The following is a 22934-nucleotide window of genomic DNA, read 5'->3' as shown; positions in this document are numbered from 1 at the left end:
AAGGAGCTGCAGAACGGCCCTGCCTCCTGTGAACCGATGTGCTGGCAACATGCAGGACGCTGCCAGCCTAACAGCGAGACCTGACCACGATCTGATTGGATGATGGGATACATCAAAGGTCTACTTTCCACTAATTGCCCAAACGGCATCTAACATACCCTCTTATCAGAGATCTCAGTCCACATTCATGAAGTGTCTGTTGATATCAGGTCAGCTTTGCTTTTCATAGGACACGGATCCCTGGGCCCATATCATACTCCCAGACACTTCACCAACACGGATCCTGGTGTCACATCCTCATCACTCTTCTGCAATAAAATTAGCATGTGGAAGTTCTACTACAAGGGCAGCTGAATTTGAAAGTTTAGCCACAGCTTTGAATGAATAACAGGACCTGTGATTTCTAGGGCAGAATTTTTGTGTCGCTGAATGGAATCGTGGTGTGATCCAGGTCAAGAAGGAATCTTCCATTGTTGAGAGGGAATCAAAGCACTTCAGACAACGTTAGGTCTCAGGAGCGTATACTCACATATTCCCCTCTGTCCACATCCAGATCTGGTGGAACTGGTGATAAGATTCTTTAGTGAGTTGCATTTGAGATCTGTTAATATCCCAGTGCAAGCTGACAGCCGCTATTCCAATCAAAGAACCTAATTCGGGGAAATGAAAGTAATGGCAGATTTCCTCCACAAAAAATTCTTTGTGAAATGACTCAAACAGCTTACCCTTCTGACCCCTCAGGGAACTGTAATAAAAGTAATAAAATGTCAGATGTTAGACACATATAAAAGTTACACACAGTATAAAAGATGATTACACACAGTATAAAAGACGATTACACACAGTATAAAAATCCGTTCTTGGTGGAAAACAATGAATGAGAAAGGCAATGCTCAGAACTGTAAATAGTCATAAGAGAACCTTTGACTGCGATCTTCATATCGAGCAAAACTTATAACTTACTTAAAACGTAACTATATCGGGCTGTGAATTGCATAGTATTAAATTTATCTTTCTGCAATTCTCTTCCATCGCTGGTAATCGAAACTGAGTTGTGCAGGTAATTTAAGGGAATATTTTCCAAAAATAAATCTGCTGTAAGTACTGTGGTGGGGCTTTGGCTTTTGACTTTCTTTTGTTTTTGTTTTGTTTTGTTTTTCTATGCTGATGTAGCGACTGTTGCATTTAACATATTAGCTGTGTCTCAAGGGCACATAACATGTCGAAGTACATAGCCAAGCACAGTCATGAGAACACAAAGCACAGGTACACCTTTTCACAGCTACTCCCTTTAGAATACACACATTAGACACCAGTTGCCACTACAGGTGGTGAATAATGGTGGTTTGTTAGACCAGCACCAAATTTGAAAACACATTGAAAGGATGAACCCTGTAATGCAAATTAGTTCTGCTTTTAAAAAATCTGATAATGTCCCTCCACATTCCATATCTGCTTGTGGATCTTCACTGAAAACCCATTCCCATTCACAAAATGCTAGCTGTCCTGGGACAAAGAACAAAATCTGCAGTGAAATATGGTGGCAGATCTTAGTTTAAGCCACAACAGGCTAAACCTAGGACAATTTTAAACCGTGTCTGTGAAAGTCACCGTGGGTTAGTCCAGTTTAACAATGGATTTCAGGCAAGGACTAGGCTTAAGCCCTGTCTGTGAAACTTAATGTGGAATGACAAGGGTCCTTTGTTGCTCAGTTCCTTTGTGGTGTATACCCCAGCATCCTGCTTTTTCACAGCCCAGCCCTGTGACCCTTACCGGCTTCGATCAACTAGCACCCCCCAGTCTTTTTCAAACTGAACACATGCACATGTTGCCCCTCCCATGATCTGTTCCTGCCTTAAATTTTTAACTCCCACATGCAGACGATTACATTTACCTGTATAAAATTCCAAATGGTTAGTCTTCTTGGATTAGCAGATTCCAAACTGCTAGCCAACAAGTTTGTCCATTCATCCATCCAATACTAACTCACTTGTTCCAGGTCAGGCTTGTGGGGGGTCTGGAGCCTATCCCAGGATGCATTGGGCGACAGACAAGAACACACCATCCAGAAGTTGTCAATCCATCGCAGGGCACACACACCATTGACTCCAACAAGTTTGTATCATCTGAAAATTTAGCTCATGTGCTTCCAATGTCCATAGCAAGATACTTTTTTAGATAAGGAAAGTAAAAGCTGAGGCACCAACACTGGTCCTTGTGGGACTCCTATCCCTGGTGTGACATCACAGAACATATCAACATACTTTAAAGTAGCATGAGCTATAATATATTCAAATGCTGTGTAAATACAATATAGCACTTACACTGCAACCTTCTAATGTCACACTTGTAAGATGAATATCTGATATATATTGTCATAGAATTGTCAGCAAGATGCATGACAGACTGACGTGCTGCAGAACCAAATATTATCGAGTATGGTTGTGTCGGGTTTCGCACAACATTTCTTTATCGAGACATGAACTAACACAGAGATAATATAAGTATGGGAATACAGGTGATGAGATCTGTGGTGATGTTCATGTCATTCAAATGTCTTAATTTCAGACATCGAGACTTTTTAAAATTCTCTTTAAAGATGGTTATCTCAGAATGACGTCAAGCTTAATCTTTGAATTCTTCATGAAACCTGCCAGTGCAGGTCAAGAGGCACGTTTCTTAAACTGCCTGCAACGCATTTTATCAGATTTTAGTAGATTTCTATGAATTATTTTCATACAAAAATGCGGCCCATACCAAAATGTGTCTTGCCAAACTGAGTCGAAGAGTGAAAGTCCTATTCCGCCATTTCACCAATTTGTTTTTGTATGGTGGGAAAGTGCCTATTTTAATTGATTAATTTTATTACTTTTGGTAGAAAAGTGTGCTCCTGGCACCTTCAATGTTTGTCTATGAGGAGAGCTTAAGTGTGATGCAGCTGCTATCAGCCAATCAACAGCCAATCGAGCTGCTGAATGGAGACATATAGTCACAGTCTCTGAGTCACAGTCACTGTATTATAAGACGTCTTAGAGCAGAAACAATGGCAAACCATTGTCTGTGAGATGGAGAAGAACTGCCCAACCGCGTCATCCCGACAGCAGCGGATGAAATAAGGGGCCATTTTGGAGAAATGTTAGCAGGCACTCTGCCCGCATGCAACAGCAGCAAAAGCGCTGAACCCTTCAGTCAGCGCAGGTACTTCTCTGCCTCAAACACTCCCATAAATACAATAGCCTTGATGAGTTACAGAGGTCTTTTCAATATATATATTTATTTATTTATTTCTTACTTTTTTTCCATTATTTATGTAGCATAGCATGCAGGATATTCACTGCCGCCTATTATAATGTATGAATAGATAAATGCGAGTATATCCAATCAGCCTAACCGTGCCAATGGTTCCAAGGTTGTCAGTGTGTGTCACATGGTGTATGGCTTATCCATTTCAGCGTTGGATGTTAGGTCGGACCTCTTCATTTATTTTTTGACATATTCAGCACACTGAGGAAAGCTTCGGGTGAAACCTTTGTGCACGTCGTGGATGGAACAAAGAGATACAGAATCTGTCCCGTATGTGTTGAAAACAGTGAAATGGTGAAAATACTAAATTGATAATAAATACGGTCTATGGGGCCTAAACAACAACAAACATATACAGTCTGTGTATAATTGGGTAACTGGAATCACAGATCTATTTTAAACAATGAAATATGAGTTAACTGTACTTTTCTGACCAACAATTTTGATATGTGCCTTCTTATTGAAATATGAACTACTTGTACGTGGTGTTCAAACACGGCATTCACACAAAGATTGTGGAAAATCCAGTCAGCCAACCCCCCCCCCCCCCCACCCGCCCCGCACAGACACACCCACTCACACGCACAATGCTCTGACGTTTGTGTCGGACTGGGGAGGGGAAGCGTTTTGGCCTTTCAGGAATTCTTGGGAGGGGGCAGAGCTCCGGGTTTGCCGAGGGGTTAATGAGAAACCGCGCAGGTGCCCGGCGGTCTGGGGAGGGGCTGATCTTATCCACCGCCTCACACGTTTCTGTCACACTCTGAATAATTAGCCCGGCTCAATAACCTCACCAGACCGCAAAAACATGCTAAACAGTATTTGTAGCACAAGTAATGTAAAGAACAAATTGGCCTGCATAAAGAAATAAGATAATTAATTACAAATAGAGATCAAATGCATATACATCAGTAAAAAAAAAAATTTATTAAAACAAAATCAACAGTTACATAAAAGCTGTGCGTGTTCTTCACTTTGAAAAAATCATTTGTTCAACTCAAGAAAAAAGATATCCTTAATTTGTGCTTTTCCACACTGGCAGATGAGAAATAATCTTTATTTAACAAACATGGAGAAATAAATAAATGAGAATAAACATTAATAAAGTTTAAGGTAAATGGCCACATAAAGTGCATGTGGTATGTCTGGGAGGGTTCGGGCTGTTGTATACACAACAGTCGCATTGATCTTTGGGTCAAGGTTCAGTCACAGTGCTGCAGGTACTAAAAATGATCAATACTCCTCATATCATTGGTCCCTGTAGGGAACTGTGGTATTTTATTTATTTGTTTTGAAAATTTCATTTAACAGGGACCACGTGTAATAAAACTTGAAATCCGATGCACCACACAGAGATATACTGGACAGCTCATTTTTATCCCCAGTCCCTGGGCAGGTGTACAAAAGGACATTAACACCTACATTATAAGCAACAAGATATTTACTAGATATGGTAGGCTGTATATCTCCTTGGGGAACTAAAGAAAAGTCATTTCTGAAAACTGATCTCAGTTGCACACCTCAGATTGGACTGTAGAGTTTACTTTAAAAATCGAAACTGGGAGAACAAGGGAGCAGGTGTTCACACAGAGCTTTTATAGGGCTGTGTCTTCTCACACAAGCATTCATATGCCCATTGGCAAGACTTTTATTGGTTACAATTTTCATAATGATAAGATTGTGATTACACACTGAATCTTGTGGCTAAAACCACTGTAACATTTTTTTATTGCCTGGTTTAACACCTGTATAGATTTTATGGCAGTTGTGGCCATGTGGAGTGGAAAGGTCATGTGTAACACGCCGGTTATATGAAGACAAAACTTATTGTAGGTTTGCAGCCCACTGCTGTGTTTTTCATCAGAATGATTAAATCTATAGCAAGCGACAAATGAAGACTCACCTCTTCAGGCTGCACCTCTCCCCGTCCCTCCCTAGCTCCCTGTAATCTCTAAATTGACTGTAAGCTTAGGGTTGTAACTAGGTAGCTGTTTCTTAGTTGACTTAGTTAATGCACTCGTGTCTTAACTACTGCTTGTATTTTTTGCATAGACTGCGTTGTTGCTGTTCTTGTTTGTGTTAGTGTTAATCATATTAACCTACAGGGTCCAAGTTAAACTATGCAGTTGTTCCCTGCACTTGGAACGGTACTTCTCTCTAGGGTTTTCGACATGCTTGTTCCTGGTTATGATTATACACTTTGTTGTACGTCGCTCTGGATAAGAGCGTCTGTCAAATGCCTGTAATGTAATGTAATGTAATAGCAATCTACTGACCCACAAATGCTGGTCTGCTATTGAACAGGAATAATCGCTGTTGTCTGGTTAATGGCGACTGGTTTCATCTGAAAGTTCATGAGAAATGGCCGTTTAAGTTCCATTGATCCTGCTCATTTCTTAAGAGGTCGGGTTTTTTTTAAATTTTACTAAGTGCTCTGTTGTGTACCCCACAATGGCTCTGACCTTGGGGTCAAGGTACGGTTACTGTACTATTTGGCACGAAGAACGAAACAATACTTCAAACGTGACTGGCTCCCCACAGGAATCTATACGTGTTCTTCTCCTGATAACACAGGACTGCATGCCAATCAGCATTCTGATGCAATAGTATCTTTTCATTTTTTGTGTGTGTGTGTGATTCCATTCTGTGTTTATGAATGAAAAGACTGCAGTCATACTCCCTCAAACAGAGCTTTTCTTTGATTTTTATTTATTTTATGCAAGGAAAACACAGGCAGGGCCATTCAGTGATGTACAAGGCTTGGCCCTGGACCGCACCCCCCCCCCCCCCCCCAAAGCTAAGAGTGCCCCCCCAGGACCCGACAGGGCTTTGCACAAAGGCTGCATGCTCTTAACAGTGCTGCAATATTTAAAAAATATATATATAGTTTAAAAAAAAAATACATCTTCAGAAATGCACTCATTTTAAGACTGTTGACAATAAGAGCAGTCCTTACAGTTCCGGCAGCGTTTGAACACTCTTTCCCGAAAACAACAGAGAGAGGCCGGGGACTACGGGCGGGACACGGCCGTTTGCCGAAATCACCGCGGCGCTGAAGATTCGGTCCGCTGGCTTCATGCGGAAGGGTGTGACCCAAAGGCTTGGTTCTATTCCTGTCCATTTGCTGGTGTGAAAGCAAAGCCTCTGCACCGAAACTGAGATTTGATTCTGCAGCTTTGCACTTGACCCTTATGAACTGATTGAGCTCTCGGTGAGAACTGCTGAACGCTGAGGGCTCCCGTTTAGCGTGGCCATTCACCACTGAATCAAAGCCGTCCTTCAGCATCAGTGTTCTTAGAGGCTGTGGTGAGAAGACTGTACATACAGCACGCTACACTGCAACAAAGGTCTGTCTGAACAAGTGCTTCAGTCTTGTCAGGAGAATTAAAATCTTCTTTCTTTCTCTCAAGTAGAAAATAACAGATTTTCTGCTTGACCAGTCAAATTGTCTTGCCCCACTGGCAAATCTTGAATTGAGTCAGACTGCCTCACCTCATTGGCAATCTTTTTTTTTTTCTTTTTTCAGTATTAAGAGGAAATAAGCCTTTTTAAAGTCTTAGTATAAGACTAAATTCCTTGTTAAGATAATTACTCATTTTTCCGGTTGCTGCAGAGTGTGTGCGATGTCATCGGCGGGTCAGTTGGTGGGCGGGTCAGTTGGTGGGCGGGGCTGCCCTGGTGGGGCTCAGGAAGTCGTAGGCGAGCTGGGCGATGTCGAAGGCCTCCTGGGCGTGGTCGGCGGAGAGGAGGGTGGCGAGCGCGCCCTGCGGGGGGCGGGCGAAAACCACGCTGGCACGCTGCGTCTCCTGCTCCTCGTCGGCCCACCGGGCAGGGGGCAGGCCGGCTGAGTGCAGCAGGGGGAAGACTGTCTCCAGGTACACCTCCACAAACAGGCCCTTCAGCAGCTGTGTGTCCCGCTGCGGAGCACACGGGAGCTAGCATAAGCGCTAGTGTAGGGTAATGGGTATAGAGCTAGCAAAAGCGCTAGTGTAGGGTAATGGGTAAGGAGCTAGCGTCAGCGCTAGTGTAGGGTAATGGGTAAGGAGCTAGCGTCAGCGCTAGTGTAGGGTAATGGGTAAGGAGCTAGCGTCAGCGCTAGTGTAGGGTAATGGGTATAGAGCTAGCATAAGTGCTAGTGTAGGGTAATGGGTATAGAGCTAGCGTCAGCGCTAGTGTAGGGTAATGGTTATAGAGCTAGCGTCAGCGCTAGTGTAGGGTAATGGGTAAGGAGTTAGCGTCAGCGCTAGTGTAGGGTAATGGGTATAGAGCTAGCATAAGCGCTAGTGTAGGGTAATGGGTAAGGAGCTAGCGTCAGCGCTAGTGTAGTGTAACGGGTAAGGAGCGGGATCAGGTCAACGCTAGAGTGGGGTAATGGGTAAGGAGCTAGCGTCAGCGCTAGTGTAGGGTAATGGGTAAGGAGCTAGCGTCAGCGCTAGTGTAGGGTAATGGGTAAGAAGCTGGTGTGCTACAGGGCCGGGGAACCCATTTAGAAGAAAATGGGGTAGGGTGCCGTCTTGCTTGTGTGAAGTGTGGCTTATTTTTCCATTTTTATTTCATAAATGCCTTAAATCAGAAACTGCTCATTTCCCACGTTGGTGAGCAAAGCAACAGCCAGCATTGTCGCAGGCATTACACTCATGAGACAGTATCGTGGTACAGAGCTGCAGAAGTATCTGCTGTTTTTTCATTCTTTCCATTGTTGGGCCACAGAGGCCACATCCCCTCCCTAAGCCTCAGCTGGCAGGTGACTGAAAGGACCACAAACAGACCCGGGTCCTGTTTCAGGACGAGGGATTAATTCCTGAGCTGGCGGGATGACTGCTCAGAGCGAAACTCAAAAGCCTCCCAGAATAGACTGAAATAAAAGGAGCTGTTCCGGGTTTTGCTCAGTAACTCAGTAACCCTGCTGGGTGATGCCGGCCCCAGGAGCCTGAGATCCCTGGGATAGGCTGTAGGCGAGGGCAGGCGTGTTTGCAGGTTTCTACCAATTACTGTGGCTCAATTAGCCGAGCTTCTGAAATTCAGAAACTGGCACAGATTAGTCACCCCGACCAGTACGTTATAAACAGTATGGAATGACACCACAGCACTGCAAGCAGGGATCGAAACCCTGGAGGACCACGTTTCTTTGGATGTTCAGTAAAAAAAAAAAACATATTTATGATGAAGTGAACAGGAAGAGTATGTGTTACGGCTTTAGTGAAAGTGCACTGTGACGGTTCTGTACCTTCTGAGATCTCTTCAGCCCACTCTCCCTCTCCGCCCACGCGCTCTGGAACAAAAGCAATTGGCCGCAGTCAGACAGTAAAATAGTGACATCACAACACACAACTCAGCCTTCACAAACATTTCAGGATTTATGTCAGTGAGAGTCCTCAGGTTACTTTTACCAGGGTTCCGATTCTTAATTTTTTCCAAGGAAATTCTCAGAAATATGCAGGGGTGGGGGGTTGTGTTTTCATCAGTTCTAATGGCATCTAAAGTCTGCCAGTCTGCAAATGAAAGAGTCCCTCTCCGGCTCAATCCCACCTTTAAAAGATTTAATATTGAATGCTGGAGGTGGTTCCCCTTTACGTGCGGATCTGTGGGAGCGCCCAGCAGCAATGCTGGCCTGCCCACACAAAGGTGTACAGGCTGAACGCACCTGTGGTCTACCTGCGTGCGTGTGTCAGAGTTCTCCCTTTGTTTAGCACCTGCCAGCCTGAAAGACCCAGCGTCAGACACGGCCACAATCACAGAGTATCGATGGGCTGCACAATGCTTTCACCCAACACACATCCAGGAGGACGGGCGGGGGGGAGATCCTACAGGCGGGGGGGAGATCCTACAGGCAGGGGGTATATCCTACAGGCAGGGGGGAAATCCTACAGGCAGGGGGTATATCCTACAGGCAGGGGGTATATCCTACAGGCAGGGGGTATATCCTACAGGCGGGGGTGAAATCCTACAGGCGGGGGTGAAATCCTACAGGCAGGGGGTATATCCTACAGGCGGGGGGGAAATCCTACAGGCGGGGGTGAAATCCTACAGGAGGGGGTGAAATCCTACAGGCAGGGGGTATATCCTACAGGCAGGGGGAAATCTTACAGGCGGGGGGGAAATCCTACAGGCAGGGGGGAAATCTTACAGGCGGGGGGGAAATCCTACAGGCAGGGGGGAAATCTTACAGGCGGAGGGGAAATCCTACAGGAGGGGGTGAAATCCTACAGGCAGGGGGTGAAATCCTACAGGCAGGGGGTATATCCTACAGGCGGGGGGGAAATCTTACAGGCGGGGGTGAAATCCTACAGGCGGGGGTGAAATCCTACAGGCAGGGGGTATATCCTACAGGCGGGGGGGAAATCCTACAGGCGGGGGTGAAATCCTACAGGAGGGGGTGAAATCCTACAGGCAGGGGGTATATCCTACAGGCAGGGGGGAAATCTTACAGGCGGGGGGGAAATCCTACAGGCAGGGGGGAAATCTTACAGGCGGGGGGGAAATCCTACAGGCAGGGGGGAAATCTTACAGGCGGAGGGGAAATCCTACAGGAGGGGGTGAAATCCTACAGGCAGGTGGGCACCTGCAGTCTACCTGCCCCAGGGGCATACATAAAACTCCCAGGTAAAACAGGCCAGTATAACTGTGGAACTGGGGGGGGGGGGCGGGAGGAGCAAGCAGTCTGCATTCTCCCACACTGTCAGGGGATGCTGCATCCAGGGCAAAGGGCTTGTGACTACAGCTACACCTTCAAAAATGGGAATAGAGGAATGACTACAAGAAATGCAAAAGCAGATATATATCAGAGCAAGGGGGAAAAATGCATTTCTCTGAGCTATATCAGCAGCTTCTCAAACCCGTTTTCCTGGAAGTGAACAGACACTCTGTCCCAGTTCTGCCCTTGAGCCGAAAGCAGATCCTCCAAACTCACCCTCAGGGCGTCCAGAAGATCGGTCTGATGGAGAACCTGGGGGAACGTGGCCAGCACCGGGCTGCAGATTAGATCTGCGGAACGGAGAAGAGCGGAACACACAACGTGCGTCAGCCAACCCAAAATGTCACCTGGCTGCTGATCCTATCTCAGGTGTGTACTGCACTGCAGCGCTGCAGCCTGGAGGAGTCCCGTCCAGCACTCCTGTGATGTCACAGCAGGGTTTGGGTATGGGACAGGACAGGGCGAGCAGCGCTGTCTCCTCTTTCAGTTGTGCGGAGCGATAGGCATTGATCTCCGCATACCACACATGCTCTGCTATTGAGTGTAGTGCGCCTTAGACGACAGGACCAGCCAGTGGTTACCCTCTCCAGTGTTACCTGCATTACCTGTGTGAGCCATTACCTGCATTACCTGTGTGATTACCTGCATTACCTGTGCAGTCACCTGAGTGATTATTGCATTACCTGTGCAGTTACCTGTGTGATTACCTGCATTACCTGTACAGTCACCTGTGTGATTACTGCATTACCTGTGCAGTCACCTGTGTGATTACTGCATTACCTGTGCAGTCACCTGAGTGATTATTGCATTACCTGTGCAGTTACCTGTGTGATTACCTGCATTACCTGTGCAGTTACCTGTGTGATTACTGCATTACCTGTGCAGTCACCTGTGTGATTATTGCATTACCTGTGCAGTTACCTGTGTGATTACTGCATTACCTGTGCAGTTACCTGTGTGATTACTGCATTACCTGTGCAGTTACCTGTGTGATTACCTGCATTACCTGTGCAGTTACCTGTGTGATTACTGCATTACCTGTGCAGTTACATGTGTGATTACTGCATTACCTGTGCAGTTACCTGTGTGATTACTGCATTACCTGTGTGATTACTGCATTACCTGTGTGATTACTGCATTACCTGTGCAGTCACCTGTGTGATTACTGCATTACCTGTGCAGTTACCTGTGTGATTACCTGCATTACCTGTGCAGTTACCTGTGTGATTACTGCATTACCTGTGCAGTTACCCGTGTGATTACCTGCATTACCTGTGCAGTCACCTGTGTGATTACTGCATTACCTGTGCAGTTACCTGTGTGATTACTGCATTACCTGTGCAGTTACCCGTGTGATTACCTGCATTACCTGTGCAGTTACCCGTGTGATTACTGCATTACCTGTGCAGTCACCTGTGTGATTATTGCATTACCTGTGCAGTTACCTGTGTGATTACTGCATTACCTGTGCAGTCACCTGTGTGATTACTGCATTACCTGTGCAGTTACCTGTGTGATTACTGCATTACCTGTGCAGTTACCTGTGTGATTACCTGCATTACCTGTGCAGTTACATGTGTGATTACCTGCATTACCTGTGCAGTTACCTGTGTGATTACTGCATTACCTGTGCAGTTACATGTGTGATTATTGCATTACCTGTGCAGTTACATGTGTGATTACTGCATTACCTGTGCAGTTACCTGTGTGATTACCTGCATTACCTGTGCAGTTACCTGTGTGATTACCTGCATTACCTGTGCAGTCACCTGTGTGATTATTGCATTACCTGTGCAGTTACATGTGTGATTACTGCATTACCTGTGCAGTCACCTGTGTGATTACTGCATTACCTGTGCAGTTACCTGTGTGATTACCTGCATTACCTGTGTGATTACCTGCATTACCTGTACAGTCACCTGTGTGATTACTGCATTACCTGTGCAGTTACCTGTGTGATTACTGCATTACCTGTGCAGTTACCTGTGTGATTACTGCATTACCTGTGTGGTTACCCACACCACCTGCAGCAGTCCTTACCTGCGTTCTGCATGGTGAGCCTGTCTCTCAGCAGCGCGTCTGCCAGCACCTGTCTGTACAGCGCCAGCAGCTGGACACTGCACCTGCTGCCCACCAGAGTGTCCGGCAGGAGGCTGTGGAGAGAACAGACGACCGTCACCACTAACAAACTAACTCAGCTTCGGCACAGAGAACAGCCTGACCGTACCGCTAACACACCCAGCGACTGTTCAGAGAACAGCCTGGCTGTACCGCTAACACACTCAGCTTCTGCGCAGAGAACAGCCTGGCTGTACCGCTAACACACTCAGCTTCTGCGCAGAGAACAGCCTGGCTGTACCGCTAACACACTCAGCGTCTGCGCAGAGAACAGCCTGACCGTACCGCTAACACACTCAGCGTCTGTTCAGACAAGTTGTTAAAAACTAAACCTGCGGCTGGTCAAACATCTTACACTTAACCCTCCAGACAGAGATATTTCCATCCGAAATGCCATCGATCAGTTATACAAACGATACGAAGTAAAGCAAAGGGAAAATGAACACTTTAAGGCTGAGAGCTCATGTGAGACTGGACTGGCGTACTTCAGATTGGCCCTGGTCTTAGCGTTGGGGGACTTCAGCTTGACGATGAGTTTGGGCAGTTTCCTGGAGACCATCATCTGCTGCAGCACGCTGCCCGTGGCTGAAACAGACACATAAAGACACGCCGGTTTACCCCCTGAGCGCTCAGTCCAGCGCTGACTGAACACTACTGATGAGGAAGAGGGGCTTCATCATACCCAGTACAGGCAGAGCTTCCATATGCAATCAGTGACTCTCTGACATCGACCAATCATTGTTTGGCTGTCAAGGGCAAAAGCCAATTGAATCGTTCCTGAGTCATGTGATTGACAGCCCATTGTTGCCCCAGCCATGACGGGTTTCCCGCTCTCCCACACAGCCGGTGAATACCTATACCGCACCTCTTCTGGTTATAGAGGGGTCCACATCCACGCCCTGCTCGTACGGGGTGCCTCCGTGCACCGGCAGTTCATAGGTCCTGAGAAAGCAGGAGTGTTACAGCCCTGAGCCACAGAGAGACATCTCCAAAACAAACATTTCATCTCCTGCACTCTCTGAATCCTCCAATAACTGCGTGACGCTGGTTAACATGTATTTACATCACGGGATGCGCCGGTCTGGATTCAACCGCCATTTTAGACTCAAACTTCCGCGGGACAGGCGTACTCACCTGCGCGGGACAGGCACGCCGCTGGCGTCACACAGCCTCAGGAACGCCCAGCCACAGCTCAGGTCCCCCCGCTCACCTGTGGACTGGGGCGAGAGAGGGGACAGGTGAGACCGTCATCAGCACTAGCATTCATCCATACAGCATTCAGCACTGTACACATGGTGTTTAGGGCTGCATGCACGGTGTTCAGTGCTGTACACATGGTGTTTAGGGCTGCATGCACGGTGTTCAGTGCTGTACACATGATGTTTAGGGCTGCATACACGGTGTTCAGTGCTGTACACATGCTGTTTAGGGCTGCATGCACGGTGTTCAGCACTGTACGCATGGTGTTTAGGGCTGCATGCACGGTGTTCAGTGCTGTACACATGGTGTTTAGGGCTGCATGCACGGTGTTCAGTGCTGTACACATGGTGTTTAGGGCTGCATGCACGGTGTTCAGCGCTGTACACATGGTGTTTAGGGCTGCATGCACGGTGTTCAGTGCTGTACACATGGTGTTCAGTGCTGTACATACGCCGTTCTTTTTGAAACTTTTCTTAATGACTGCTAATGACAGATAACAGCAGCTGTATCAGCACAAACACACAGGTGATGCGTATGGAGTACTCTCTTCATGCAGTGCCATGTTTTCCACAGCCTGCTCATCACCATCCTAACCCAGCGGTGAGAAGCAGGGACAGGACAGAACGTGACTGAAGCCAGGCAGCGCGGTTACATTTCGGATGTAGGTGACCCCCAGTTCAAACAGGATTCCCAGGTCAGGTGACTGCGAGTCGATCCGGACAAAGCAGTCTCCATCCATCAGGCTGGGAAGGATGCCAACCATCTGGGAATTTACAGCACAGAGGAGCGAGCGAGTCAGTGCCCATCTCACAGAGAGAGATGCTGCTCACTCACAGATAACATTTCACGTGTGACACAGTGTCCTGGCACACTTAAACGGTATAAATACATATACTGTACCCTTGGAGAAAACGTCCAGGTCTTGGGGTTTTTCGAATTGTAACAGGCTCTGACGGTGTGAATGTTACTCAGAACCTGGGGAAACAGAATGCAACCTAACCAATCAGGAGGCATACAGGAAGCGGACAGCAGCTGGGGATCAGTGTTTAGATTTCAGGAAGTGGGGGGGAGGGGGGGGGGGCTGATGCTGCTGGGATGGGGAGGGGGAGAGGCCCACCTTGGCTCCGTCGAACACGCACAGCCGCACGTGTCTGCTGAGGACCTGCACCCCCACCCCCGGCGTGGGGATCATCCTGCAGCTCCACAGCGTGAGCGTCAGAGACGTCCGGGACGGGCGGGGCCGCACCTGGGGCCACACAGAGCACAGCTGCTACCACACCTGCCCTGAAACTCGCCTTTTCAATACTGCGTAAAATGCGACTGGAATGTTCTTAGCTGAACATTCTAATGCTGATGTAATCACTACTGGTAACTGGTACTGGAGTTCTAGAACACTTAATCTTCAAAGGGTTACATTTTCTCTATCATCACCTCACAATGTTCCACTATGCTACAGTCAAAGAAAACCAATAAATTACACTTTCATTAAATGCATATATGATATATCAGTTCTCCTCTTGGCAGAAGTAAACTGGAAATGGCAATATTTTTATTTCATGTGACACTTCAGACCAATGCTTTTGACCGTGACCCCCTTTACGCACGGGTCATGACATGCGACAAAAGCCATTTCCTCCCCCCCCCCCCCCAATTTGAGTTGAGCTTCTCGGGGTCTCTCAGATCTAAAAAAAGGGAACTTTCGCTTGTCCTTCACTTCCACATTCACGAATGGCTGCACACTCAGGGAACATGGGAAAGGAAGTCCTGAGGCCCTTACTTCCTGCGGCCGTTTACCTGGAGCATTCAAGTGCTCATCACAGAAGGGGGCGGGGCTTAAGAACATGGGCACTGAGGATAGACTCCGCTCAACATTTCGCCTCCTTTACAATATCGAGGGCTTTCCCAAGAACCAATCAGAAAACTACTGATTTCATCGGTCTTTTGTAGAAAAACTCTCCTCTGGTTAACTGAAATTCCAAGAACTGGAATAAAAAGAGAAATATGAAATGTGTGCGTACGTTTCCAGTGTCCGGGTCCCAGAAAAGGTCTTTGAAAGCCAGCTGGGACTGGCTGAGCTCTGGCTGGAGGTAGTAGCTGCCCCTGTAGGTGTTCCCTGCAGAGCAGAGAATACAAGCGCAGGTTAGCGGGGGGGGGGGGGGGGGGCGGATGGGGGGGGGGGTGAGGGGGGTTAAGCAGGTGTTCAAAAATACCAGCGTGCTGTTCCGCCATAAATTTTAAAAAATACTTTCTTCATTGGTATTCGTTTTCATCCTGACGTAAGAAACAGGAAAATTAACCGACAGACCTATAGTAAGTCAGGAATGACAGGAATTCACAAATAAGGAATCAGAAGCAGGATCTCTGGAAGGCCTGCTCCCTGCATGTGGCCTGAGGCCTAACTCTCTCCGGGCACGGTCCACTGACAGAGGAGGACGTCTGAGCGCTTGTGCAGGAGACGCAGGAGACGCAGGAGACGCAGGAGACGCAGGAGACGCAGGAGACGCTGGAGATGCAGAGTTCTGATGACTCGGCGAACAGGATCATGACGCAGGCGTTCTTGTCGTGTGTGCGATCAGCGCCCTGCTCCCGTTGAGGTCACGCAGCGCACGGAAACACACATTCCTGCGTGCGGAAACACACGTTCCTGCGTGCGTCACGCAGGAGCGTGCGGGACGTCCCGTTGGGTCCCCCGCGGGCACAGCCGAACCGCCTGCTCGGAGCGCAGCGGCGCTGGAGCCAGACCTGTTTGGGCCTTGGGTCGGCTTTCAGGGGTTCAGGTTCCAGCATAACCCCTGGGGAGCTTGTGACATTTTACAGCCCTACTGTATTCCATTTCCATGGAAAAGCAGAGCACGCGCCACTGTGAGGTGCTATACCGGATGTGTTACGGCTCCTCAGCGGTACGCAGTGTCCACACGGGTCAGACTGAGCGGAGGAAGCCTACCTTCACTGAGCAGACTGCAGAGGGTGGACGGCCGGAACCCAGCGGGGATGGCCCCCATGGCAGCCAGAACATCCGTAGCGTTCATCTGCCAATCAGAACCCAGCCCCGGTCAGCCAATTACACATGCCTCCAATCAGAGCAATCCATTCATCAGCACAAACATGCGCTGGGGTAAGAGGTTAACTCTGATTGACAGCATCTCGCAGCAATCTATCATTCCATGGATTTTCATTGCTTTCTTTCGTAGTTGATAGAAAAACAACGCTCTTAAATCACTGTAACGTGACCTCGGGAAGACAACTATGTAAAATATTACGTTAGATTACACTATAATCACTTGGTAATCACTCTTTATCTAGAGCAACTTACAATACTGGAGAACATCATTAGTCTCAGGAAAACTAAAGTGTGGTATCTCCAAGAAAGCATAAAAGATCAATTTATAAGCAAAGTATATCTGACTGGAAGTCCTATTTTACAGAGGTGTCCATAAATAACCAAATAAATAATAACAATAACTATAACAAAAATAGTAATACCTCTAAAACTTCTTTTCTCACAACATCCCAGGCAGATTTTTGGCTGCTGCAAAAGAGTAAAACACATTTTACAGTTTGAACAACTTTTACAACATTAGCATTCATGCCCTACCTGGTAACTGTTTGTGGATTTCTTCCCTTTCAAGACATGGGGGAAAATATCACCCTCTCTCTCACCCAAGTGTTCATGTTTTAAAAATTGCTTGGTGTGTGATGCCACCTGCTGGCAGGATAAGAAACAGCACCTCTGCTTGGTTTTTGAGACTTCATCCACCTCCTCCTCACTCTCTTCCTCAGTCTCTGAATCCTCTGCATCACCTTCCTCTTCCTCATCCTGGTGCGCCTGAAAAATTAACACAGTCACTCTAACCTGAAATATAACTTGTTAAAGCCACATATACGTGAAGAGAGATTTTCAGAGAACAAATCAGTACATTGCTCGTAACAGCTTGACCTTGACTTCAACAGCTGAACCATTAGCAATGCTAACATGACTGACAGACGAATGATCTAACATTTTGAACATGTACAATTTTCCTCCAGTCTCACTACGTGAAATTTACTTTGAAGAAAGCTAGAATAATTATTAGAGAACTGAGGTTATTTTATGAGCATCACAAACTGCCAGCAGCACAGCAAGTGTACCCCACTTTGCACCCCACAAAGTGAGAATAGGCAGTAGTCAGAGGACAGATACGATAGGAAGGCTTAGCTAGCGAGCCCGCTAATGTTCATTTTCCCCAAATGTCGGGTAATCTAACGCCCAGGTTCTTGGTTGCTAGGCATGTTCAGAATTCACATTTGTACATAGGATGAAATTATTTAAAAGGCTCGACTACTGTACATGTGAATTATAGAAAAAATGAATGACAAAAATTTTCAGCCAAACAGAGAGATACAAGCAACTCGACTAGAGTACACTGCAATAAGCATACGGCATATTATGTAAGCAGCAGCAGACCTGGGAGAGCTTATGTTCATTATTTAGCCTGAGCCACAGTTGCAAGTCATCTCGACAGATGGTGAAAGTCTACATGTTTCACTTGCCGATTAGCTGAATCCAAACAGACACCAAAACAGGTAAACTGCCAGAAAAGAAGTGCAGCTGACAAACATAGAGGTTTGTACCTTCAGGTATGTTTTGGGCACTAAACCTTTGTTTCCACTGGAGTCTTGGGCAAGCCACCAGCCATCAGGGTTTTTACTGAGAATGCTCAGCAGCTCCCCCTTCTGTTCAATCAAAAAACAATCAACTTATCAATCAACACAACCATAAATCAAATTCAAGCATCGTTTCGAATGGCATCTTCTTCATGGTACTGTCAGAGAAAGGAAATAAAATGGGTCACTTGCTCTGAGGTGGAGGGTGGAGGCCACTTAACCGGCCCAGGTAATCTGACCAGGTAAGGACAGTTTCCAAAAACACGGCTTGCTCATGCTGTACCTGCACCGTGAGGTCACCCTCCTGTTCGCCTGTGAAGGCGCTGATGGCAATGAAAGTCTCTGCTTGATTTTCTAAATCTTCTTCCTCATCATCATCTTCTTCGTCCTCATCTTCCTCTTCTTCACTTTCCTCTTCCTCACTCTCAGCTCCTGCATCATCGTCTTCCTCAGTCTGAGAAGAACTTGGCACGTCTGCATTTCGGCTGTCGGGCAAAGAGGACTGGAAGGGTTAATCTGTGACCGGGCGGCCCGTACCCACAGCTCAATCAAAAAAAAGCAGTTTTGGACAGTTGTGCAAACTAAGCAGTGGAACACAGAGCTATGATCACAGCGAGGTGAAGATCTCGTGCAGAACGAATCGCTCGTATCGTAGGCTTGCCTTGGACCGGGCTTCTGGGCGGGAGAGACAGCCAGAGCCAAAGCCTGCAGCTGCTCCTGCATCATCTTCAGTCTGTTTTCTTCATCCAGTTTTCTCTGCTCATAATTCCCCACCGGCGCAGGTTCGTCAGCCTTTAAAAAAAAAAAATAAACTAAACATGTTGGAAACACTGAAAACAGCCCTGCTGCACCTATCACTTTTTGTTGTACAAAATGACCACTTCCATAACAGAAAATTGGTGTGCGTTCCAATGCAATTATCAAAGGTTCTAGTAGAAGACCAAAGATTTACTTTGGTTAGCTTCTTCAGAGTCATCATAGTTTCTTCAACTGATCTTTGTAAATGTGTGCATCTGTTGAGAGAAAAGAGTTATATTAGAAAAAGCAAGCAACTAAAATTCAGAAAGGAACAATGAAATACAGCATTATTATCAAGTGAATAATTCCTTCATGCCATGAGTATGCCAAGACCGAGAAGTTGTGTAAGGCCCTCTGGATAAGAGCATCTGTTAAATGCCTGTAATGAAATTTTGACTTTCTTTTATTATGTGTCTTGGCAATTAAACACTTTATGACAAATTACAGTGGCATTCTAAAAAAAATATGGGAACAAACACATTTACCAAGCCTTTAACTAGTATAGCTTCAGTGGTTAAAAGCTAAAAGTAAAAGGAGTGTGAACAAAGAAAAACGGTCGTTTATGTACCTCTCTGATGCCTCTGTCATTGCTTTGCTCTCTGCAGATCCTTTGAACTGGCGAACTTCTAGCATCAAACTATCAACCTGCCACAGGACAGACACATTATATATTAGCTAGTCTAAGGTAGTTTTTAAAAAAGAAATGTATGTACGCTAAGGTAATAGACGGATATTTCAGCGTATCATTATATCAGCATGTAAAATATCGTACTGCTACCTGATACAACTAGATAATGCGAAACCTAATTCACAAAGGTAAATACAGCCTGAGAACTATTTCGCATATTACACCATGGCATGCAAAGCATGGAAACGGACCACCAAGCTAACTACCTAGCTAGCTAACGTTAGCTTTGGAAACCTAGTTAGCTGCGAATATGGCTAGCTAGCTAGTAGCTGGAACAATACATTCAACTCGTCTCAAAATCACTAACCTGTTTTTTAATATCATCCGTGTTCCTTTGCACTGTTTGCAAAGGCCCTTTTCTCTTTGGTGCCATGTTTTAGAACAATACAAAAAAGTTCAAATATAACGAGCTAGCTTAATTAAGGGTTTGGCCCTGTCCAGCTCGCTAGCAAGCGAAGTTATCCATGTTCTCAATAGTTGGTAGCTAGCTGAATCATTGTAGCTAGCTGCTTTCATTTATAAGCGACAACGGTCAGGCAAATCCAGCTATTTGCCAGCTGGGTTGCAAGCAAGGGGATTATAGATGGCTACAAGTTGTCAATCGATTACATATATAATGTAACGAGAAGTCGTTGATGTATCACTGCACCAGGGAGAGAACTCCGGACGCTTTTCCTTCTGGAGACGCTACGTTCGGTCGCTAAGATACAGCTGTCAGGGGTCGAGCCAGCGTGAGATCCGTACATAACCTGGATTTACCAATCAGGCTATCCTTTTGCTTTGTGTATCGATGAAAAAGCGACACAGGGAAATCTCGTCATTCATGTGCGCATGTTTTCAAGACGTGTGGAAACATTAAGATTCAGTAGCATTCCAAGTATTGGCAGACTACACATTACATCTCAAACAGTTGTATTCAAAAAACATTTTATAGCTCGTATAGCAAAGCACAGACGATTGTATGTGCGTCCCCAAAACCTAGACTCGAATAGTTAAAAACCAGCCAGGTTACACTAGCACTTTCTGTTCTTATGCATGTCATTCTTTGAAAACTGGTTGGCCTCAGACATTGTACATATACCCACGTGGAATTGTGGATGATACACTGAACTGAGGACAATGCACTTACAGTATTCAGTACAACTGCCGTATTTACATTTATATCAGGGGTGGGCAGTTCCGGTCCTGGAGAGCCAGTGTGTATGCAGGCTTTTGTTTCCACCAGTTACCCGGGCTAAAAGAGCTATTCAGCTGTATACAGCAATACTGGTTCACATAGATTCGATTACAGTAAAAAAAAAAAAAAAAAAAAGTTTAATCTGAGGACACAAGAGTCTTTACAAACCTCTGATTTATACAATACTTTTGAAATCTTATCTAGAGTGACTTACCAAATGTATATAAAAGTTACACTGAGAGTAGTAAGGAAACTATGTCACTGTTCCAACCAATAACATGCCATTATACACACCTACAAGTTACGTGCCATAGTAAAGGGCTTTGCAGAAGTACAAGAGAGAGTACAAGTATGAGAGAGAGTAGTGAAGAATGGGTTGAGCGACTGGATTAACAAATGTAGGCAAAGAATTAATGATACTGCACCATACGAAAAGAAATATGTACATTTCTGCCATTCATTACGACCATTAAATTGAGTTGATATATGTCGTACAGTACAGTATCTGCAGATTGTGTCCCACGGTCAAAATAATGACACAAGACAGTTTTTTAACGGCAACTGAAATACACTCATCTGTTCTTGACCATCACATTTTAATACATTTTGCGAGCCATTTCAGGAGGCGTGTGTGCCAATAGCATTTCAATCCTCGCGAAAAAATCGAGACATTGAGTTGGAATTACACAAATGAAAATTGAACGTATCCAAAGTGATTTTACAGCAAAAATATATTAATTTAGGTAAAGAGTGGCTACAAACAGGGACGTATGAAGGGCAGACCAACACCAGAGCACACGTTTTGGTTATAAAACTCCGCAGTAAAACACGCGGTTTGCAAAGCCATGTTGTCAGTCAGCTTCAGTCCCATTGCTGGTTCTTGGCGGTGTTCATATCAATGACACTGTAGTCCACGTGACAACTGGAATTTCCTGGTTGTTCCTGTGGAAAGTATAATTGAAAAAATCATTTATATGGGAAAAAGTAAAGGTAAATATAGTCGCTTTCATGCTTTCAACAGCGACGAATTATTACGCACAGAAACTCACACGGATTCGGATTCGTTGCAGCTAAACAGATAACCAGAATAGAGCAGCAACCAAATAGATACAGCTTTCATACAGATACAATGTATAAAGCGTGTTGCTCGAATATGAATTGCACTATATAAAATACCTCAAGTAGTCCTAAAATCCACAAAATACGAATTTCTGTCTTATGCCAAATCCAGTTTCTTCTGTGTTTCTGACAGTTTGTCTTGTAGACGTTTCTTCCTCCAGTCGAGGAATCTCCTTCTCATTCTGTTGGCCTGCCAACCTGCTAGAAACCCCGATGCAAAGGAAATCAGTATTGCAACTTGTAATGTCCTTTCCGAGACATCAGCCATGTTCACCTCTGCAATTACTTGACTCCACGAGAAAAGGCAAAACAGAACAACCTCAGAGAACAACCGCTGAAAAAACTTAGGCTACAGTCACGTGGCTATTTCATAGCTGCTTGCTACAGGAAGTCTTCAGGCCCAAACTTCTTACTTGGTTTGGGGTGGGGGGGAGTGTCAGGATAAACGCGGGATTTAAATGGACTTTATTAACTTAAGTGTATGTGTTTGTTTGTGTTTGTAAAATTAAACGGACAAGTGTAAAAACGTCCGTAAACTTTTCTAATCAGCCGTCGGTCGGGATTGGTGGACCAAGCGGCGGATCGCAAATGAAAGTCCTGGCATTTCAAGATGGCCCTGGTCTCCTTTCTCCCGCCGCCAGACACCAGATTGTTGCCTCTCCGTTTGTATGCCGATGCGTGGGATCTTGTTGCTGATTCCATTATATGACTGGAATCTTAACTGTAAAAGAGGAAGCTCGTAGTTTGGTGCCATTTGTTTTGCATGCTAAGTTTGTCTCCTGTGTTTGGCTAGATAGTTCGATCAGGAGGAAGCCCACGCGAACACGGGGAGAACATGCAGCTCCACACAGAAGGGCCCAGGCCGGGATGCAAAGCCAGGACCTTATTCCTGTTAGGTGACAGTGCTACCCACTGCACCACCGTGTGATAGTTTAATTTATTTAATAATCTCAAATGTAGGCATGATTAAATTAGGTGATTCATGCAAGAACACACTTCTACCAGTAGCACTGCACAGATTTTACTTGTAGTTTACTTCCCAACAGATGGCTTCTTGGATGCTTACCATCTTACAATCTAATGTAGCAAACAAAAAATATAGCAACACTCGTGGTAAATTGTATTATATACTATATTTCAAATTACGATATTCAATAAAATAGTATAGGTCTTATAGTATAGCATATAAGTTACTG

General features: G+C 45.7%; 3 protein-coding genes across 4 annotated transcripts in view; 1 reads left to right on the top strand and 2 right to left on the bottom strand.

Annotated features, from left to right (window-relative positions):
* Positions 1 to 6195: 6195 nt before the first annotated feature.
* On the bottom strand, positions 6196 to 22114 carry nphp1 (nephronophthisis 1). Of its 2 annotated transcripts, XM_035399891.1 has the most exons (21): positions 21796 to 22114; positions 19750 to 21561; positions 19323 to 19399; positions 18909 to 18969; positions 18618 to 18748; positions 18240 to 18441; positions 17924 to 18025; positions 17041 to 17138; positions 16796 to 16841; positions 16257 to 16341; positions 15331 to 15425; positions 14430 to 14558; positions 14213 to 14287; positions 13965 to 14075; positions 13247 to 13329; positions 12978 to 13054; positions 12598 to 12697; positions 12035 to 12147; positions 10211 to 10284; positions 8528 to 8572; positions 6196 to 7217 (listed from the first exon to the last, which is right to left on the bottom strand). In XM_035399891.1, the coding sequence occupies exons 2-21, from the start codon at positions 19813 to 19815 to the stop codon at positions 6954 to 6956; spliced, it is 2034 nt and encodes a 677-aa protein (XP_035255782.1). In that variant the 5' UTR covers positions 19816 to 21561; positions 21796 to 22114; the 3' UTR covers positions 6196 to 6953. The 2 variants fall into 2 exon arrangements, with proteins under 2 accessions (XP_035255782.1, XP_035255783.1); XM_035399892.1 differs by lacking the exons at positions 6196 to 7217; positions 8528 to 8572; positions 10211 to 10284 and adding an exon at positions 11917 to 11933 and having other exon boundaries at positions 11978 to 12147.
* On the bottom strand, positions 21795 to 22036 carry LOC118217829 (mitoregulin). The gene has a single exon (XM_035399893.1). It carries the CDS (start codon positions 22004 to 22006, stop codon positions 21836 to 21838), a length of 171 nt encoding a protein of 56 aa, XP_035255784.1. The 5' UTR covers positions 22007 to 22036; the 3' UTR covers positions 21795 to 21835.
* Positions 22115 to 22159: 45 nt separating the features above from the next.
* The window catches only part of LOC118217827 (tau-tubulin kinase 1-like), a 59214-nt gene continuing 58439 nt past the window's right edge, over positions 22160 to 22934 (top strand). The window contains exon 1 of the mRNA XM_035399889.1: positions 22160 to 22634. The gene's annotated coding sequence lies outside the window, so the exon portion shown is untranslated. The remainder of the gene's footprint in view (positions 22635 to 22934) is intronic.

Source organism: Anguilla anguilla, chromosome 18, assembly GCF_013347855.1.
Source record: "Anguilla anguilla isolate fAngAng1 chromosome 18, fAngAng1.pri, whole genome shotgun sequence".
In the NCBI taxonomy this organism is placed as follows: domain Eukaryota; kingdom Metazoa; phylum Chordata; class Actinopteri; order Anguilliformes; family Anguillidae; genus Anguilla; species Anguilla anguilla.
This window is presented reverse-complemented; position numbering and strand designations above follow the sequence as displayed.

Bases quoted from the DNA above. Each gene is read 5' to 3' on its own strand.
- nphp1 (XM_035399891.1), bottom strand. From the start codon at position 19,815: ATGGCACCAAAGAGAAAAGGGCCTTTGCAAACAGTGCAAAGGAACACG. The intron at 18,442-18,617 runs GCAAGCCTACGA...TTTGCCCGACAG, and splicing joins GCCCAGAAGCCCGGTCCAAG to CCGAAATGCAGACGTGCCAA. The intron at 8,573-10,210 runs GTGAGTTTGGAG...CTTTTGTTCCAG, and splicing joins ATCTTCTGGACGCCCTGAGG to AGCGCGTGGGCGGAGAGGGA.
- LOC118217829 (XM_035399893.1), bottom strand. From the start codon at position 22,006: ATGGCTGATGTCTCGGAAAGGACATTACAAGTTGCAATACTGATTTCC.